The 20,186-nt window shown below is 50.1% G+C and overlaps 1 protein-coding gene and 1 long non-coding RNA gene across 3 annotated transcripts in view; one reads left to right on the forward strand and one right to left on the reverse strand.

Annotated features, from left to right (window-relative positions):
* Positions 1-18,276, forward strand: part of ME3 (malic enzyme 3) — a 226,641-nt gene extending 208,365 nt beyond the window's left edge. The window contains exons 9-15 of one of the 2 annotated variants that reach the window (XM_018043261.1): positions 7,888-7,985; positions 8,260-8,373; positions 10,683-10,788; positions 11,388-11,530; positions 12,005-12,178; positions 16,303-16,401; positions 18,038-18,276. In XM_018043261.1, coding sequence (XP_017898750.1) covers positions 7,888-7,985; positions 8,260-8,373; positions 10,683-10,788; positions 11,388-11,530; positions 12,005-12,178; positions 16,303-16,401; positions 18,038-18,199 — 896 coding nt within the window. In that variant the 3' untranslated portion in view covers positions 18,200-18,276. The remainder of the gene's footprint in view (positions 1-7,887; positions 7,986-8,259; positions 8,374-10,682; positions 10,789-11,387; positions 11,531-12,004; positions 12,179-16,302; positions 16,402-18,037) is intronic. The other variant, XM_018043262.1, reaches the window with a different exon arrangement.
* LOC108634230 lies at positions 1,585-3,605 on the reverse strand. Its single transcript, XR_001917493.1, has 2 exons — positions 2,633-3,605; positions 1,585-1,797 (listed from the first exon to the last, which is right to left on the reverse strand). It is a non-coding gene; the product is annotated as an uncharacterized LOC108634230 (long non-coding RNA).

Here is a 20,186-nt window from a genome sequence, read left to right on the forward strand (position 1 = left end):
AAAGACCAGGATGCTTTGCTAAGGTGAGCATCAGTCCTGGCTGGACGGACACTCTGCCGATCCGCTGTTAAATGTTCCCACCGCCACTCCCTCTGTTTATGGCACCCAGGTTATCGTAAGGGCTGTAGTGATGCAGAGGCAGGAACAGGCGTGTAACCGGAGACGGAGACGGTTCCGGGACCAAGTACTGAAACGCCTGGTGCACCGCAGGCTCGCAGAACACATAAGGGAGGGAGGGAGGGAGGGTTGAAACAGAGCGGCTTTGATGGGAGCGGGGTGAGGACCAGTGTGAGCGCAGGACAGGGGGAGCTGAGAAGTGAGGCGGGTTCCACCTCACCTCTCTCCACTCTCCGCACCCACCCTGTTTCTGCAGCCCACTGAATTCCTCAGTTCCATGAGTTTTATGCCAACTCTGCAATTCTGAATGTGCTGGTCCCTCTGCCTGGAACTCTTTTCTGCTCTTGGCTAATTTCTTTGTCCTTAAGACTCAAACCTCAGCGCCGCCCCCCACCAGGATACCCCACCCAGGGCCAAACCTGTTCCACAGCCCCCAAGATGACCCCACCCTTCACCAGGAGCCCAGGAGTGACACTGGGCAATGGTCACCCACTTGGCACAATATTGCAAAATACCCCGGACTCAGGTGCGGGGACGGTGGGGAAGGGGCAGAGCGGGCAGAGCGGGAAGTGCGGCCCAGCTGGTCTGCCCTGTTTCCAGGACACTGGGGGGCTGTTTCCAGCTCTCAGGGGTCTGCTGCCTCTCCCCCTACTGAAAATCACTCAGTCGTGACCGACTCTTTGCGACCCTATGGGCTGTAGCCCACCAGGCTCCTCTGTCCATGGAATTCTCAAGGCCAGAATACTGGAGTGGGTAGCCTTTCCCTTCGCCAGGGGATCTTCCCAACCCAGGGATCAAACCCAGCTCTCCTGCACTGCAGGCAGATTCTTTACCATCTGAGCCACCAGAAGGTGACCAGCCCACTTGTGAAAGTGGGCCCAACCTTATTCAAGAGGCCTCCCAGTGCCCCGGCTCCAAGCCTCCAGGCCCCTTGGCCACACCGTGGCGGAGCCTAACTCCCTGTCCTCATTGCCCAGGATGGCAGCCTCGTCTCACCTGAGACATAGCCAGTTCTTCCCCTTTTCTCTGATAACCCATGGTTTAGGGTAGAACCTTCTTCAACTTTGTCAAAAGTGACAATTAATTAAAAATTAAAAATAAATAAAATTTAAAAGTGATTGTTAAAAGCCCAATAGCAACTACATTTTCAGCTTGCCCTCCTATGCTATTTTCTGTTCCTACAACCTCCAGTACTCAGTTTGCGGGAAGTGCAATTATGGAAAGCTCCCTCTGAAAAGGAAAATTTGTTTTTCTTTCATCATGAACAAGGAACAAACAACCATGCCTTCAGCTGCCCATGGCATGTGTGGGCGCAAGCGATGTTACCCTGGACCCCGGGCTTCTCTAGGTGATTGATTCCAGAAAGCTAAGTAGCTTCCTTCCTCTCTGTTTTTAAATCCTTAATGCATAACCCAAGACCCTCCTCCTCCTCCTCATTAACTTTAATGAAACTTTATGAAACTTAAATGAAAGTTAATGATGGAGATGACTTTATTTGCCAAACTTTCTAACACAGGATTTGAGAACTGCTGTTTTCCCTCTTGAGTTCTCGACTGTGATTAGGGTCACTGGCCTCTTCAGAGGATGTCCTCTGAGGAAGATCCCAGAAAGGAGAATGAGAAGTAGCCGGCAAGGGAGCCAATGACCATGAGGTTCCAGAAGCCACGTACAGAGTTTCCCCTAGGAAAGAATGAACACCAGTATCGAATGGTAATGAAAAGTCAGGGAGGAGCGGGGCTGAGGACTGACACTGTGCTTGACAAGGGGGAGGAACTGGTGGCATCAAGACAGGAGATTCGCTGGATGGGACTGGGTTTCAGGGAGACCAAGAAGCAAGGAAATGCAGACCATGAGTATGAAAGTGTTGGCTGCCCAGTCGTGTCTGACTCTTTGCAACTCCATCCACTATAGCCCACCAGGCTCCTCTGTCCATGGGATTCCCCAGGCAAGAATACTGGAGTGGGTAGCCATTTCCTTCTCCAGGGGATCTTCCCGACCCAGGGATCGAACCCAGGTCTGCTGCATTGCAGGCAGATTCTTTACCATCTGAGCCACCAGGGAAGCCAGCAATGAGTATATTAAGCTCTATAAAGGAACTTGGCTATAAAGGGAAGTAAGAGGCAGGGCGGGCTTCCCAGGTGGCTCAGTGGTAAAGAACCCACCTGCCAATGCAGGAGACATGGGTTCACCCTCTGAGTCAGGAAGATCCCCTGGAAAAGGAAACGGTAACCCACTCCAGTATTCTTGCCTGAGAAACCCCATGGACAGAGGAGCCTGGCACGCTATAGTCCGTGGGGTCACAAAAGAGTGGGACACGACTCAGCGACTAAACAACAGCAGCAACAAAAAAAATGGGGTGGCAACTACATAGGGTCAAGAAGAGGCTTTCTAAGGATGGCGACTTGACGACGTATTTGCATGCTGATGGCAGTGGTCCACTAGAAAGGGAGCAGTCGAGGATGCCAGAGGAGGAAAAGGAAGAGAATTACAAAGCAAACTCCTGGAGTAGGTATACCTGGCAGGGTCCAGTCCACACCCAGAGGTGGCTTTCGCTAAGAGCAGGGATCATTCATCTCTGTAACAGGAGGAAAGGCAAAGTGTACGGACTGGAGGCAGAGGTTTTATAGGCCTAATGGTCAGAGAATTCACTTTTCTCCTGGCTGTTTTTATTTTCCTGAACTTCTTTCCATTTCTGAGAGGGGCCTGGGAGAAAAAAAAAGAATGCTCAGTAGTACCTATTTCCCAGAGTTGTTGTAAACAATAAATGAAGAAATAAATGCAGGCAAGCATATACATAGCACAGAGCCAAGGTCATGGTGAGAACAATCAATTCGGAGAGGTTGCCATTGTATTCTTTGAACATTTTCGACTCTTTTCGATCAGATTTCCCTAGCTTTTGTGTTTTCCACCACTTCCAGAGTCACAGCTGAACAATTATGTCCATGGCCTAAGTTCACTTCCCTACCTCCACTACCACCTGCTTCGCAGGTTCCCCCCACCCCCCTCCACAGGGAAAGCCCAGGAGGCCACTGCTGCTGCCTTCAACTCCAGAGTCAGGAAAGGCTGTCTGAGCTGCACAGACCAGGAAGCGGGCAGGAACAGCACCCCGGGTTTACCTGCGTTACTTCCTGCTTTGCTACACTTTACTTGGTGACTGACGGGGGAAGCCACTGTCCTTCTCTGGCCTCAGTTTCCTCATCTGTACCATTGTTGGCTGTCATGCTCTCCATCCAGCAATGAATTTCTGCAGGTAAGCTGTTGTTCAGCCTGCAGGTTTAACCACAGAGATACTTGACATCCAAGGAGGACAAGCGCCATCAAGAAGGCAGGGTCCTTGAGAGGTTCTCTGATGAAATATCTCTGGCGCCACCTGGTGTTCTATGTTTGGTACATCTCTTTCGGGAGGCAGAGTTTAGCTCAGTTCAGTTCAGTTCCCTCGCTCAGCCGTGTCTGACTCTTTGCGACCCCATGAACTGCAGCACGCCAGGCTTCCCTGTCCACCACCAACTCCTAGAGTCTACTCAAACTCATGTCCATTGAGTCAGTGATGCCATCCAACTGTCTCATCCTCTGTTGTCCCCTTCTCCTGCCTTCAATCTTTCCCAGCATCTGGGTCTTTTCCAATGAGTCAGTTCTTCACATCAGGTGCCCAGAGTATTGGAGTTTTATCTTCAGCATCAGTCCTTCTAATGAATATTCACGACTGATTTCCTTTAGGATGGACTGATTGGATCTCCTTGCAGTCCAAGGGACTCTCAAGAATCTTCTCCAACACCACAGTGTCAAAGCATCAATTCTTCAGCGCTCAGCTTTCTTTATAGTCCAACTCTCACATCCATACGTGACTATTGGAAAAACCATAGTTCTGACTAGATGGACTTTTGTTGGCAAAGTAATGTCTCTGCTTTTGAACATGCTATCTAGGTTGGTCATAGCTTTTTTCCCAAGGAGCAAGTGTCTTTTAGTTTCATGGCTGCAATCACCATCTGCAGTGATTTTGGAGCCCAAAAATGTAAAGTCTCTCACTGTTTCCATTGTTTCCTCATCTATTTCCCATGAAGTGATGCGACCAGATGCCATGATCTTAGTTTTCTGAATGTTGAGCTTTAGGCCAACTTTTTCACTCTCCTCTTTCACTTTCATCAAGAGGCTCTTTAGTTCGTCTTCACTTTCTGCCATAAGGGTGGTGTCATCTGCATATCTGAGGTTGTTAATATTTCTCCGGGTAATCTTGATTCCAGCCTGTGCTTCTTCCAGTCCAGTGTTTCTCATGATGTATTCTGCATAGAAGTTAAATAAGCAGGGTGACAATATACAGCCTTGACGGACTCCTTTCCTGATTTGGAACCCGTCTATTGTCCCACATATGGTTCTAACTGTTGCCTCTTGACCTGCATACAGGTTTCTCAGGAGGCAGGTAAAGTCGTCTGGTATTCCCATCTCTTTAAGAATTTTCCACAGTTTGTTGTGATCCACACAGTCAAAGAATTTAGCGTAGTCAATAAAAAGTAGATGTTTTTCTGGAATTCTCTTGCCTTTTTGATGATTCAGCTGATGTTGGCAATTTGATCTCTGGTTCCTCTGCCTTTTTAAATCCAGCTTGAACATCTGGAAGTTCACAGTTCATGTACTGTTGAAGCCTGGCTTGGAGAATTTTGAGCATGACTTTGCTAGTGTGTGAGATGAGAGCAATTGTGCAGTAGTTTGAACACTCTTCAGCATTGCCTTTCTTTGGGATTCTTTCATTGCCTTTCTTCAGGAGGCAGAAGGCTGTCCTGAAATAGAACTAGATGAGGTGAAAACTTGCTCTCTGTCCAATGGAAAACTGGACACAGAAATGAAAAATACACTCCTATTCTCACCCTGCAATCATTACTATTTTACAGTGCCATCCAGATTCTGTGTGTATATTTTGATACAGTTAGAATCATGGTTATGTAGACTGTTTTAATGTTCTCTTCCTTCCAACTAGTTACATGCTTTGCATGTATGAGGCCCTGGATTCAATCCCAGCATCTCCACAGCGAGTGAATGTGTTTATTTAGAGTCCCTGGAGTAGGAAATGGCAGCACACTCCAGTATTCTTGCCTGGGCAATCCCATGGACAGAGGAGCCTGGCGGGCTACATAGGATCATACAGAGCTGGACACGACTGAGCATGCTCGCACATCCTTCCAACTAATTAAGTGATGTATAGGAGGGGTTAAGAGCACCAGCCCAAGAGCCTGATTCCCCGAGTTCGCTCTGTTATGTGATCTTGGCCAACTCAGCAAACTGCTCCATACCTCACTTTCCCAGTCTGTAAAATGGGGATGATTATGATACAATTAAATGTCTTTACATTAAGACTTATAAAGCACTCTGAATAATCTGTGCTGTCAGTTACATGGCATTTTCTATGTTGCTATCATAAGGAGCATTTTTAATGGCTGCAATATCCTACTCAGGGTCTACATTAGCTAATTTACTTAAACGTCACTCTTTTGTTGATTTTTTGTTTTTTTTCAGTCATTCTGTGTTATAAGTGACAGTGTCATAAATACCCTACAACATACCTTTTGGATTTTTTTCATACATAGATTCCCAAAAGTAGAAGCATGAGGTCAAAGGGCAAAAACATTTTATGCCTTGGTTTATATTGGGAAATAGTTTTCCAAAAAGGATTGTAGCTCTTTAGAATGGAATGTGGGCTGGGACTTTACTCTTTTCCCTCCTCCCTCACCAGCCAGAGATAATATCGATTTCTTTTTTATTTGTATAATTTTAACCAGCCATAAACAATCCCACTTGAATTTCCTTTTCTTTGATCATCCTAAATGCTTAGCATTGCCAGCTGCAGGTACTTTACTGTGACTCTGTCAGCATCTAAATCAGTGGTTTTAACAGAGAAAACTTGACATAAAGACTTGTGGATTATACATTAAAGAACTGAAAAGCCAAGAAGAAATACTAAGGACCTGCTACCACCCCCATAGGCTGGGGTAACATAGGGAAGATGAGGTAGGGAGCGCTATGAGGTTAGTTCTAGAAGTAATGGACAAAGTGCAAAGTGAATTTAACCACTGCTTCTGGAACAAACTGCTGCTGTAAGAGTAAAAAAAAAAAACAACCCAAGGCAATGGAGTTGCCAGATCTCGCAAAAACAAAAATGCCGATGATCAGCTAAATTTGAGTTTCAGAGAAATAAGTTTTTAGAATATTTATGTAATAATGCATGGAACACATGCTAAAAAAAAAACATTTCTTGTTTATCTAAAAATCAGATTTAACTGAATGTCTTACATTTTACCAAGCAATCTTCCCAGGTGGGGATGATGCTGAAAAAAGTGTGCTTTCCCTCCTCATTTAGCCTTTCGGTCACCCCCTGGCACCCCCTATTGGCATAGCCCGCCATAAAGCCAACTGGTAAGGCTGGAAAGTGGTTTGCAGACCAAGGAACAACAATTATCCAGTAACTGGCAGAGCCCACCCTTTTGGATGTTCAGCATCAGTGCACACCCATTCTACACATTGATACTTCCAGATGACAATATAAACAATTCTAACAAAATGCCTAATAAAATGCAACTATCTTTCCAGCTGGTGCAGACATTCTTACCTTCTCCCTGAAATGGGGAGAGGCAGTCTCCACAGTTCTTTTGTTTACCAGCTAAAGAATGTCGCTCACCGTCTGTTTCAACAAGAATGAAGTCTCTGGCCCCTGCAGTCGCCAACATTCAACACACCCTGAAAGGAGTTCAGGGCAGCGACAGGGATGGGGTCCTCTGTGCCCTGGGAGAAACAGGCAGAACAGGCCTTCAGATAGGTAGATACTTTCAGGAGAAGATTTTATGAACCCAGTTTCTTGCATCTTGTCATATCTGCAAAAGCATAAAGTCATTAGTGGAGACATCTGCTTCTCGTGACCAGGAATAACCTTCTGGTGACTAGCAGCAGCCTTCCTGCCAAAATGTGTACTTGACTGCAGTGCCCCCTTCCCTAAAATCACATGTATACTGACCTCCCCCTCATCGCTGCTGAGTAGTTCCCAGAACTATTTGAAAGGCTGTCTCCCGGGCTAAGGTCCTCATTTTGCCCCCAAATAAGCATTAACTCTCAACTCTGACAGTGTGCACTTTTTTTCAATCCACATATTTATATCTGGAAGATAGTCACACTGCCCAAATCTGGGCAAGATTAACTACTCCTCCAACTCAGTCACATTTGAAAACTCGGTTATTGAGAGGCTGAATTGTAGAATTAACCTTCAACAAAACTTGTAAGAGGAAGAAAAAGAGAGAGTAAATTAGTTAATATGAACCATTAAATCACATGATAGTCAAGGAAGAAATTTTGCATGGTTACTACATCCCTCGTTTCTATCACCAGTCATGCAGCCATGGTTGATGTTTATTTATTTCTTCCTCAGTCTCCCGTGCCATGTTTGCTTATTCTCAGACAAAGACCTCGGCTTGCCAGTGTCCCTTAGTAAGATGACCCAGACCTTCATTTCTGAAGGATCTGCTCCCTCAGCAGCTCTGCCTCTCTTTCATGGCAACAATATTTGTTAATATCTGTTCTGGAGCACTGGAGTGCTATGACACACCCCTGCGTGCAGAGTATTATGCGAAAGAGAGTTGCTGCACACCCTGCATGCCTACAGGCTTGACTCTGTGAGGGCGAGGGAAAGCTGCTTGTTCCATCACAGGTTCTAGGTACGGAGAACTCTGCCAAGGGTCTTGGCGGTGGGGCCCGGCGGCCAGACAGTCATCTCAGTCCACTCTGTTGCAGGCACAGCCTCTGTGGCCGTGGCAGGGATCCTGGCTGCTCTGCGGATCACCAAGAACAAGCTCTCCAATCACGTGTTTGTTTTCCAAGGTGCTGGTGAGGTAAGTCCCCCCGAGGGCTCTCTACAGTCGCTCCAGAAGGAGAATAAGAATACGGGGAGGAGAAACAAGGGGATGCCTTCTGGGCTCCGGAGGAGAGCAAACAGCCCAGAAGCATGGTGATCATTGCACCCGCCTGGGCCCCACCATTTGGGTATCTCGAGGCAGGGCCTTAACAAGGCCTCCTGGGAGGAGTGGGGGAGGAAGGGAGGATCTTGGCAAAGTGTCTGATAAATCCTGAGTAGCTCTGGCCTTTTGTCTGAACACCACCTCGCAGGCAGCCATGGGCATTGCCCACCTCCTTGTCATGGCCCTAGAGAAAGAAGGTGTACCCAAAGCAGAGGCCACAAGGAAGATCTGGATGGTGGACTCCAAGGGGCTCATTGTCAAGGTACTGTCAGTCTGGAGACCTGCAGGTTTCCTGAGACCTGCAACTCTCGGAAGGGGACTAGAGGAGATCTTCCAGGGGGCAAACTGCTCAGACAGAATAGAGAGCAGGACAGCAGTGTCCTGATCTCCACAGCAAATGACTCATCCCGCAGGAGCCTTAACACTCTTGTCCAAAAGCTTTGAATGTGCGTGCGAGTGTGTCTGCCTCCTGCTCCCAGCCTCATCTCCCTGCTTCCTGTCTTGCACTCACCTCCAGCCGTATTAAACCACAGTTGTCCCAAAGTGACATGCTCCCTTTCTTCCCCATCTTTGCATATGTTGTTCCTCTGCCTGGAACGAGTGCCCATCTCCCTTCCCACACGCCCGCTCAGCCCCATCTGTCACCTCCTTCAAGCAGTGTTCCTTGAGCATCGAGGTCTTAGTTAGTTTCCTAGAGGAAACTGCCGTCTGCCCTTCGTGTATTGATATTACACTTGTCACGTTATGGGGCTGGCACCCCTCTGCTGGTCTCCCTCCCCATGAGGCTGTAAGTCTTGATATCCGTGTCCAGCATGTGATAAGAACATGATATCTGAGGCATTGGTGAAGGACTGAGTAAGGGAGACAGTCCAGCTTCTGACTGCAGTGTGCTGAGGGCCCAGCTGGATGGCCTCCTTCCTTAGGATTTCACTCGGAGCTCCATGTTTTAATTCCCCAAATTCCACTAACATAGAATGTGTCCATGAGAGGTTTTTTTTTTAAGACAGAGATGGGAACAAGAGGGTCTCAGCCAAGAATAGTGGAGTCCCCCACAAGCAGCAACAGACCCTCTCAGGGCAGACTCCCACTGGAGGGGACTGGAACCTGGACCCCGCCTCCTGCCCCAGAGCCTTCCATTGCGTGGTCCAGGCATGGGTGCAGGCTGCTGCGCTTGCCTCTTGCCCACCTTTCATCATCACTTTGCTCAATTGAGCTTGCCCCTCCTCCATGGTCTGTCAGAGCTGCCACTCTCACTCCGGTTCTCGTGGGACCAATTGACCCAGGGGAGTCATCCTTGACCAGCCTGTGACCCACTGCCTCCTATGTGAAGACATGGAAGGAATCTAACACAATGTGAAGTAAGTCAGACAGAGGAAGACAAATAGCACATATCACTCCTGTGTGAAATCTAATTTTTTAATATGACACACACACAAAATGAACTTATTTGTAAAACAGAAACAAATTCACAGATTTGGAAAACAAATTTACCATCACCAAAGGGGAAATATGGGAGGGAAGGAACTATGGGAGGGAGGGAAAAATTAGGAGCTTGGGATTAACATGCAAACACTACTATGTATAAAATAGATAACCAACAAGGACCTACTGTATAGCACAAGGAACTCCACTCAATATTCTGTAATAACCTATATGGGAAATGAACCTGAAAAAGAATGAATATATGCACATGTATAACTGAATCACTGTGCTGTATATCTGAAATTAACACAGCACTGCAAATAAACTAGACTCCAGTAAAATTTGTAAAGGAAGAAGTGGAAAGAATCTCGAGCTCACTGGGAACAGCCAGCCATTGCAAGCCAGTTCTGGATCCCAGCTTATTCTTATTTATAGGGAGGTTAATGAAAGAGAAAGTGTTAGTCGCTCAGTCATGTCCCACTCTTTGCGACCCCATGGTCTGTAGCCCACCAGGCTCCTCTGTCCATGGGATTCTCCAGGCAAGAATACTGGAGTGGGTTGCCATGCCCTCCTCCAGGGGATCTTCCTGAGTCAAGGATCAAACCCGGGTCTCCTGCACTGCAGGCAGATTCTTTACCATCTGAGCCACCAGGGAGGCACTGGGGAGGTTAATTTCAGTTTCAGTTCCATCACTCCATCGTGTGTCTGACTCTTTGTGACCCCGTGGGGAGGTTAATGGCTCTTATCAAATACACCCCGATGCTGGGTGCCTTGAGCCCCCATCCCTCACTGGGCCTGTGTGTTGTATGTCTCGGGGTCAAGAGTCTCAGTTAGACTCAGGTGTTTCCTCTGAGCCTTTCTGTCCTGGCTTAGGAAGCCACGACCCGAGCAGCTCAAAGAAAGGCTTTATTGGATTCTCCATATGTGGTTTGGATTAAAGAAACACACACACACACACACAACATTCATGTTTCAAATCCTTAGCTTCCACCTTAGGTTCCAATCTAGAGGACGGGCCTCAGCACTTCTGACAGCTCAGCCCAAAGCACAGGGCTCTGCAGGAAAGGTTCTGAGAGTCTCCGGAACATCCCCACCCTACCCGGTGGTTCTCATCATCACAGCTGCATCGTGTTCTTCCTTTCCCTGCAGGGGAGGAGCCATCTGAACCATGAAAAGGAGATGTTTGCCCAGGACCACCCCGAAGTGAACTCCCTGGAGGAGGTGGTGAGGCTGGTGAAGCCCACAGCCATCATAGGTAGGAGGAGGGGGCGGCCCACTGCTCAGCCCAGCTAATTCTCTTGACTTGCAGGTGAAGACTGAGGCTCAACCAGGGGGCTTCAGCAACCTGTGGAGACGCAGCTCTTTCTCCTCACGTCCAATTCAGTGCTTTTATTGAGTTATTGAGTTTTATTGAGGTATTGCTGAATGTGAACCATAGAACGGAGGCACCACGCTGGGCTTCATGATGCAGAATTACTCCATAGAGTGGAAAAACGCAGGCTGGTCTCACTGACCAAGATGAAATGAGCTCCTTGGAGGGGACCCTGGCATCACCCCTCTCCTGGGGGGAGCAGCCCACCCTAAAGGGCAGTGGCCAGGAATGCCTTCACAGGTGTATCTTCACTGGCCAGGGGCCTGGGACAGACCAGTGGTCCCTTAGGACTTAATGGGGGTCTCAGCCAGCTCAAGCAGGAAGACCCTTTTCTCTCATCCTCTGTTGTCCCCATGGCCGATGACACCCCCCAAGACTCCTGAGCCTTCTGCGCTGTATCTAGTTGCCTGCCAGCACCACCAGGAGAGGAATGGGGTGTTTATAAAGTGTAGGCATCCCCACTACCCCCCTTCTCCCCGTAGGTGTTGCCGCCATCGCAGGAGCCTTCACGGAGCAGATCCTGAGGGACATGGCCTCCTTCCACGAGCACCCTATCATCTTTGCCCTGAGCAACCCCACCAGCAAGGCCGAGTGCACGGCTGAGAAGTGCTACCGGGTCACCGAGGTCAGCGGGGAGTGCTTCCTGCCCCAGGCTGAGAGGACTCAGTGACTATGAGTCACCCTATGAATAGGGTGGGGAGAAAAATGGAGCTGGCCCCCAAACCCAGGTCTGGCTCCAAAGCCCCGGCTCTTACCATTATGCCTTGGTGCCCAGGGTCCCCTCACATAGAGCTTTGACCAGAACTCGAGGCGCTGGTAGACTCTGCACACCTGGCTTGGCTCTCTGGGGAGGTGGCAAGTTAGAAAGGCACGCCTTCCCCTTCCGGTGGTTTTGTGGCCGCCGGGGAGCCCGGTGGGAGCTCGGTGGGAGCTCGGCTTTCCGGTCGGATGAACAGGCCTGCTTTCAGCACCCGCAGCAGAACGCCGAGCACTCGGGAGAAGCCAGAGAAGGGGTCAACGTTCGGGAGACCAGACTAGGCCACCATCACTCCCGCAACCCGTCTCCAAGCTCCGTCTCTGGTTCTCTTCCCGCCCCCAGGGCCGAGGGATCTTTGCCAGCGGAAGTCCTTTTCCAAGCGTGACTCTGGAGGATGGCAGGACCTTCTTTCCCGGGCAGGGCAACAACGCCTACGTGTTCCCCGGCGTGGCCCTGGGAGTCATCGCCGGCGGGATCCGGCACATCCCGGATGAGATCTTCCTCCTGACGGCAGAGGTATCCCTGTTCCCTGCTCCTGCGCACTCCCGGGAGGGCCTGCCCTGATCCCTGAAGACGCCGTCTTGTTTCTGCTGCTCCCTGCCCCCTAAGTCCTTCAGTGGTTCTCCAAAGGGCTCCAATGTCAAGCTTCTCAAGGTCACCTTGAGGCTTGAACGTCTCTGAAAACACACACAGGGTTTCTAAGGGGCACAAAGCTGGGTAGGGAAGAGTCAGTGGGAGGGGGTGTTGGCAGGAGGCCCTGCCACTGAGGGGACATACCTGGTGGGGCTCCCTGCCTCCCGGCAGTACTCGTGTGCCTGCCAAGAACAGAAATGTCACCAAAGCCACCTCAAACAGTGGGCTCATGAACCATGACAAGCAATCGATTCTTCCGACCATGGGTGCTGGCCACGTTCCTGGTAACCGGGAGCAAAATAAGCCCCACTAGGGCAGCTTTCTATAAGGAAGGTTGCAGGCTGGGTTGGCCTGCTCTGAGTACCCCTATCTTGAGCACAGATGTGGGTGTACACCTGCCCCAGGTACCTTACTAGAAAAGCTCCCAGAAGGGCTCTGTACTGGACACAGTGAAAACAATGAAACAATTCACTGAGAATGACAGCCCACATTCAAAATAATGATTTTTAATAACAGTTACAGTGGCCGACATTTATCAGTCGCTTACTAAATACCAGGCACTTCACATTTATCTTCACTCTGCGGAACCACGGCAATAGAAATGTTTCTGTTGGAAAGTTAAGCTAATCTGAACTGTTGTTATCGTTCAGTCGTGTCCGACTCTTTGCGACCCTGTGGCCTGCAGCACACCAGGCTCCTCTGTCCTCCACTATCTCCCAGAGTGTGCTCAAACTCATGTCCATTGAGTTGGTGATGCCATCCAACCATCTCATCCTCTACCACCCCTTTCTCCTTTTGCCTTCAACCTTTCCCAGCATCAGGGTCTTTTCTAACGAGTCAGCTCTACACATCAGGTAGCCAAAGTATTAGAGCTTTAGCTTCAGCATCAGCCCTTACAGTGAATATTCAGGTTGATTTCCTTTAGGATTGACTAGTTTGATCTCCTTACAGTCCAAAGGACTCTGAAAACTATTAACAAATATCAAACACATTCATTCCCAGTGAGCTCCAAAGGCTCAGCTGTGATCTCTGGCCTGTGTCTGCATTCCCCTCTCACCAGGGCACTGGGGAGAGCCCTAAACCAGTATGACACAGAACGGCTTCCACACAGCCATACCCAGCCCTGCTCCTATGAGCCCCCCAAGAAACTAACTGCTTCACGCACTAAGTTCCTTCTTCCTATGTCTCCTGGAGGCCCGTCAGCCTCGTGCAAGCCTCGTGCACACTAGCTCTGGTTTTGTGCTGTGGTTCTCTGTCCCTCTTATCTAAGTATTTTGTGTTTGTATTTCTTCTGGTTGCTCTGATTGGTGGTGGTGGTGCTTTGGTGATCATGGGCAGAACTGCCTGAAACTCCCACTGGATAGGAAGAGTCACTTTCTGCTTGGAGTTGGCCTGCAAGCAGTTTCCCTGTTGTGCAGAAACACGGTTGCCAGAGGCTTCCTCTGCAACCCCTAGAGACATCTGCCCAAGCCCCACCTCGTGCTGTGGGACAGTTCCGCTCCATAGTTTCTGGAATAGTGTCCATGAATTAAGCAGGAACCCCTCCTCAATCTACTTCTCAGTTACTTGCTATGAGCACAAGGCCCCTGCCTCCCTGGAGCTGACAGTCTGGTCTTCAAAGTCATGGCAGGTTACATTTCTGAAAAGGGTGCTTTTAAATTAAGATAACTTCAGTTGCATCTGATTTCTCTATATAAAAAGTAATATGTCTTTTAGGAGATTTACATGCACTATCTCGTCATCTTGACAGCCGGGTAAAATACAGCGATCATCCCTGTGTTATAGACAAGGAAACAGGCACTGAGAGTTTAAGTTGCTTGCCCCGGGTCACCTGGCTTGTGAGCAATGCGCCAGGAGGGCCCCAGGCAATTTGCCTTGAAGCTGCATCAGAGCATGGGCAATGCCCAGCGTCTTAGAAGCAACCACACCTACTGCGATCTAACTCGTCACTGCAGGAGCTTTCTAGCTGCAGATCTATCCCTGGGAATCCTGCTTCCCTCTGATCAATCCATCCTTGACGGCTCCACAAAGAGGATCCTTCGAAGCCAGGAGCAGGCCCTCTTGTCTCCTAAACTTCAGACTTTTATACGGCTCGTTGGTGCTCCCAGGAAAGTCCAAACCCTTTCACGCGGTTCATCCCAGGCCCTCCTTCCCTCCCCCTGCCATCGGCCTATCCATCCTTTTCACAGTCATGCTCTCCTCTCCAAAGAATTTTCGTGTGCTATTCCTTCTCCTCTCTTCAAGGAACTCACACTTGGCCCTTCAGGTCTTAGCTTCTGTCTTTTCTTCTGGACGCCTTTTTTTATTAAGAGTGAGTTTGCGCCTGGCTCTTCTCTCTGAACAGGGTCTTACCCTTCTCTCTCTGCTGCCTGCCTCTACCTTAGCTGCTCCATCTTCCTCTCCCATGTCACCAGCCTTGCCTCATTTTCTTTTTTTTTTTTTTTTTGCCTCACCACGAGGCATGTAGGATCTTGGTTCCTCAACCAGGGACTGAACTTGCATCCACCTGTGTCTCCCACACTGGAGGGCTTCCCTGGTGGCTCAGTGGGAAAGAATCCACCTGCCAACACAGGAGACTCAGGTTCAATCCCTGGGTTGGGAAGATCCCCTGGAGGAGGAAATGGCAAACCACTGCAGTATTCTTGCCTGGAGAAGTCCATGAACAAGGAGCCTGGCAGACTATAGTCCATGGAGTCCCAAACGAGTCAGACATGACTTAGCGACTAACCAACAAAACCCCCTGCACTGGAAGCATGGGGTCTCCACCGCTGGACCACCAGCGGGGCCCCTGGAGGGCTGGGCCCTGCCCTCCTCTGCGCCTGTCTGTCCCCTCTCCTTGCCATCACTCTAATCATTCATTTTCCACTGACACCAGCCTCCAGGAAGGAAAAGACTGGCTTCTCCGCCATGCCCTTCTGCACCTAGTGCAGAGCCTGGCAAGTCACAGGGCTCTGTGAAGGCTGGGCTGAGTGGAAAGGAGAAAGCCAAGCATGAAAATGTGGCCCATGTCCCTCCCGTCTGCCCGACTCTGAAGCAAGACCAGCTGCTTTCCCGGTCTGTTCCGGGACACAAGACTTCTCATGTGGCTTTTCCCCAGATTGAAACTTGACACAAGAAGGCGGGATGGGGGTGCACTCAGAGCCACATCAAAGAGGCTGTTCTGCAAGGCTGGCTGAGCACCAGGCCCCCAGCAGGAGGAAGAGGCTTGCGGGGGAGGGCTGCCCCTCAGAGAGCAACCCTGGAGCAGGGAGGGCGTCCCAGGGTGCAGGCTCGGAGCATTTATGCAGGGAGCAGGTACTGCCCGTTGTGGGGTCACTCGGTGGAGAAGCAGCCAGTCCTCACCAGGGCCAGGGCTGGGACGGTGAATCAAGGAGCCCTGAATACAGAGACACAGGACGGTCATGATGGACGCCCAGGATGCTCCTAAGCGTGTGGAAGGGGCTGCAGCTTAGGAAGCGAGGGACTCAGGCGTCCCAAGGCAACAGGCTAGGCCACCCGGGGGGTCCCGGAGTCTGCTCTGTGCCCGCGTGCTTAGCCAGCCCAGTCACGTCCGACTCTGCGACCGCAGGGGCTGTAACCCGCCAGGCTCCTCTGTCCATGGGATTCTGCAGGCAAGAACACCAGAGCGGGTCGGAATTCCCTTCTGCAGGGGATCTTCCCGACCCAGGGATCAAATCCACCTCTGCGTCTCCTGCACTGGCAGGCGGGTTCTTTACCAGCTGCTCTGCGAGTCACTAGTTTATTCATCTTGGCCCTAGTGATTTTCCTTCAGAATTCAGAGCGCCTCATGTTGTTTTAAGCCTCAGCTAGTCTCAAAGGACATAAAGGATGCGTCCTTGTTGTAAGCCTAAGCTTTAAGCACCCTAGGGCCACGAAGTGGCAAGACAACAGTGGAAACGGCAGTGACTGGCCACCTGTGGGGGCAAGGCGAGTCTCCAGTGTACTGGGTCAGGCTTGTTCTGGAAAGGCAGAAAATCAGCTTACTCCTCTCCCTTGTCTCTCCCCAGCAAATTGCCCAAGAGGTCTCTGAACACCATCTGTCACAGGGGAGACTGTACCCGCCCCTCAGCACCATCCGAGACGTGTCTCTGAGAATCGCCATCAAAGTAAGGGGCTCCTCACCCCCGTAACACGGGTAGCGGCGTTTGTCAACTCCCTCTGACTCTAGGGGGACTGAAGGGAGGGCAGCGCTGGACATGTCCTGGCTCCCTGGCCTATACTGCCTGCTCCCCAAAGGCTGCTGACACACTCTGGCCTGGAGCTCGAACCCTATCCCGACACCCACTCAGGGCAGTTCTGGGAAGCTCCTGCACTTCCCCTCAGACACCAGGCAGAAAGGTCATCAAAGTCCATAGTTTTGTAGACCAGAACGTGGGTGGGATTTTTTTTTTAATGAATCATAAGTGCCCATTTATACAAAAAGGTCAGCTTGCATAGCATCATGGAAAGAGCTTGGGCTGTGGAGTCCCAGCCCTGCCAGTCAGTAGCAGAGGCTTCTCAGGACAATCACTGCACCTCCCTGAGCCTCAGTTTCCTTCTTTTCCAAAGAATTCCTCTCTCCCAGAGTTTTGGGTCTTCCCTGGTGGCTCAGTGGTAAAGAACCCACCTGCCAAGCAGAAGATGTGGGTTCGATCCCTGGGTTGGGAAAATTCTCTGGGTTGGGAAAATTCTCTGGAGAAGGAGATGGCAAACCACTCCAGTATTCTTGTCTGGAGACTCCCATGGACAGAGGAGCCTGGCGGGCTACAGTCCACGGGGTTGCAGAGAATTGGACAGGACTGAGCAACTAAACACCTCCCAGAGTTTTGGAGGACATTAAAAGAGAACAGCTTGAAAAAGCTCCACACTTGGCACCTTTCTGGCCAGAGTAGATGCTCATGCTTTCTCTTTCTCTCAGGATGGCTGGGCCACGGGGTGATCAAGTTCTTGGAATAGTCTAAGTATAAATGTCACCCAACAGACGATGCAGAGATGATGGGTATTCAGAGAACCAGAACACAGCGCCCTAAAGACTGACCTAACTGATAATTGTTGCATCTGGATGACAAATACGCGAGGGTTTATTATACCGTTATTTCTATTAATACATGTTTTACATTTTCTAAGAGTTTTAAGAGTAATTTCAGAAAACACATTGCATGACAGACAGCACACACTCCCCAAGAGCTGTCCTGTGTGGGTTCCAGAATCAGACTGTGGGGCTTGTTGTCCTCAAGCCCAACTGTCCAGCTGATAGTCCAGCTCCACCCTGTCCAGTTCCTTCCTTTCAGGGATATTTAGCTTCATCCTCTTTTTTGTGAAGCCAAAGCTAATACCCAAAGAACATTGTCCAAGCTGTTCTCCCAATTCAAGCCACGTTTAGGAGAGACAAAGTATCAGGCACTGAACACTTTTGCCTGCTACCTAGCTTTATCCTCACACCATGCCAGAGGAAGCTGTCATTACCCCCACTTCACAGATGTGAGGACTGAGGCTCAGCCAGAATGGCATCACTAGCAAGGACCCACAGGCAGTCGGAAGCAGAAGCAGACTTTAGCCTGAATCCTCTTGACCCAGACTATGTTTATCCCACTGTGTCAGAGCTCCCTTATGAGGCAGAAAGCTCTAGCTCCTTCCCCTCCAGTGGCTTCAGGGGCCACATGCCTGCCGCGGGTGTATCCCCTTCCACAAGCTCCCAAACGAGGGTCTTCAGGCAGGCTCCTCCTTAGAGCCAGTTCCTCAATCACACATATTTTTCCCTAGGTCCTCGACTTCGCGTACAAACACAACCTGGCCTCCTACTACCCAGAGCCCGAGGACAAGGAGGCTTTTGTAAGGTCCCTGGTCTATACTCCAGAATATGACTCCTTTACGCTGGACAGCTACACTTGGCCTGAGGAAGCCATGAATATTCAGACCATCTGATGCAACCTCAAAGGCTGGGATAGGGCTGGATGAAGCCCAGGGTAACACTGACAATATAAATGGGTTCAAAAATGGCCATCCTTGTCATTGTGTTTTTCCTTTGAACTTTCTGGTGTGAGGGGAGAGGCCCAGGCATAAGATGAGTAAGAGCTCTGTTCCTGAAGGAGGCCTTGGGTTCACTTTCCTGTAACCCTCCTCAGGCTTCCTTCCCAAGAATGTCTTCATCCGCCAATTGCCAACTTTTGGCTAGACCTTGTGGAAATCTAGAATCTGCCTTGACAAGGTCTGGGGTTTAGTAGAGGAGATGAGATATGGGCACAAGGCATTTTGCCATCAGGGAGAAAGTGGTTAAGCCCCTGAAAGAACTGCAGATAAAGGTCGTGTGCTCAGAGAAGGGAGAGGATCCTTCCTATGAGGGCATAAGAGAAGGCTTCATGGCGACCCACCCACCAGGGAGTTCAGTCTCTGCTGGACAAATACACACCCTTCAAGACTCAGAGGGCGTGAGGGCTGAGTGTCTGGCTCAAAGCAAGTCACAAGTCAGAAATGGTCACTGCCCTGTGGGCTGCTGAGTGTGGGCATGCCTTTGTGGTTATTACCAAAAGGAAAACCAGAGAAATGTGGGTGGGGACGGGCAGCAAACCAAGGCAGAAGAGAGGCTGTGAGGGGAAGGGCACCGTGGGGAGCATGAGGGAAGACTTGATTTCCTGTTCCTGACTCAGGGATGAACTCTCCAGGCCTTCACACTCTCAAGTAGTTCAGCAAACTGGAACAGCTTTCATACAGAAGGCTGTCAGTCTGCGTGTCTCTTATACCAGGTTTGGTTGTAGCCTTCACCTCCCTGGTGTCCAGCAGAGCCCTGAGGAGGGTTGCGGGGCGGGGGGGGGGGGGGGGGACGAGCTTGCGGCCCCCATAATGGAAGACCCTGCTAAACATCTACCAGCATGGCAGCATCCAGCCTCCACTTTCATTGAGTGACACCGGAAAGAACAATCCATGCCCAGGGACCTACCACTGTCTGCCCTCCTGCTGCCGGCTCAGCCTGAGGGTCTCCACTGCCCACCATGAGCCAGCCCTACGTGCCACCCCTCAGTGACAGGCCAGGGGGGCGCCTGGGATCCTGGAAGAGTGACTAGCAGAGACATCACGTCACCCCCGGCCTAGGTCTAATTCTTCCAACACCTCCTTCCTGGGTGCTGGTGCTCAGCCAAGAATACCCTGAGGAAACATCCCTGTTCTGTAATCTGTGGCCTCATACCAAGAACCTCTCATGATCAGAAGAGGGGCTGAAGAGTGAAGCTGGAATCTGAACACCAGGGAGCCTTTCAGCTATCTTTTCTACATCCTGTCCCACCACTTCCTCTGTATCCCAACTGCACCTTCTTTATACTCAATGTGACAGAAAAGAAAAACAGTAGAGAAAATCAGTGAAACCAAAACAGGTTGACAAGATCAACTAAAATGACCAACTTTAGCTATACTGATGGAAACAAAAAGAAGATAATTACATTTCCTGTGTTCCAAGTACAGGGATCATCTTGCTGGCACTGAACACATGCGCTTTCAGGCCTGTGCCCTTACACATGCTTGGTCTCTGCCTGTAAAGTCCTTCCCTCTGCTTCTCTGCCCTTTGTTACATTTCAGTTCAACCAGCTTTCTGCCTGGAGACATCATTCATCATTGGAGTGCAAATACATTTGACTCCAGGAAGTCTTCTTGCTAAGTCACTTCAGTCATGTCCGACTCTGTGTGACCCCATAGACGGCAGCCCACCAGGCTCCCCGTCCCTAGGATTCTCCAGGCAAGAACACTGGAGTGGGTTGCCATTTCCTTCTCCAACGCATGAAAGCGAAAGGTGAAAGTGAAGTCGCTCAGTCATGTCCGACTTAGCGACCCCATGGACTGCAGCCTACCAGGCTGCTCCATCCATGGGATTTTCCAGGCAAGAGTACTGCAGTGGGGTGCCATTGTCTTCTTGGATAGAGTT

Source organism: Capra hircus, chromosome 29 (genome assembly GCF_001704415.2).
Source record: "Capra hircus breed San Clemente chromosome 29, ASM170441v1, whole genome shotgun sequence".
In the NCBI taxonomy this organism is placed as follows: Eukaryota; Metazoa; Chordata; class Mammalia; order Artiodactyla; family Bovidae; genus Capra; species Capra hircus.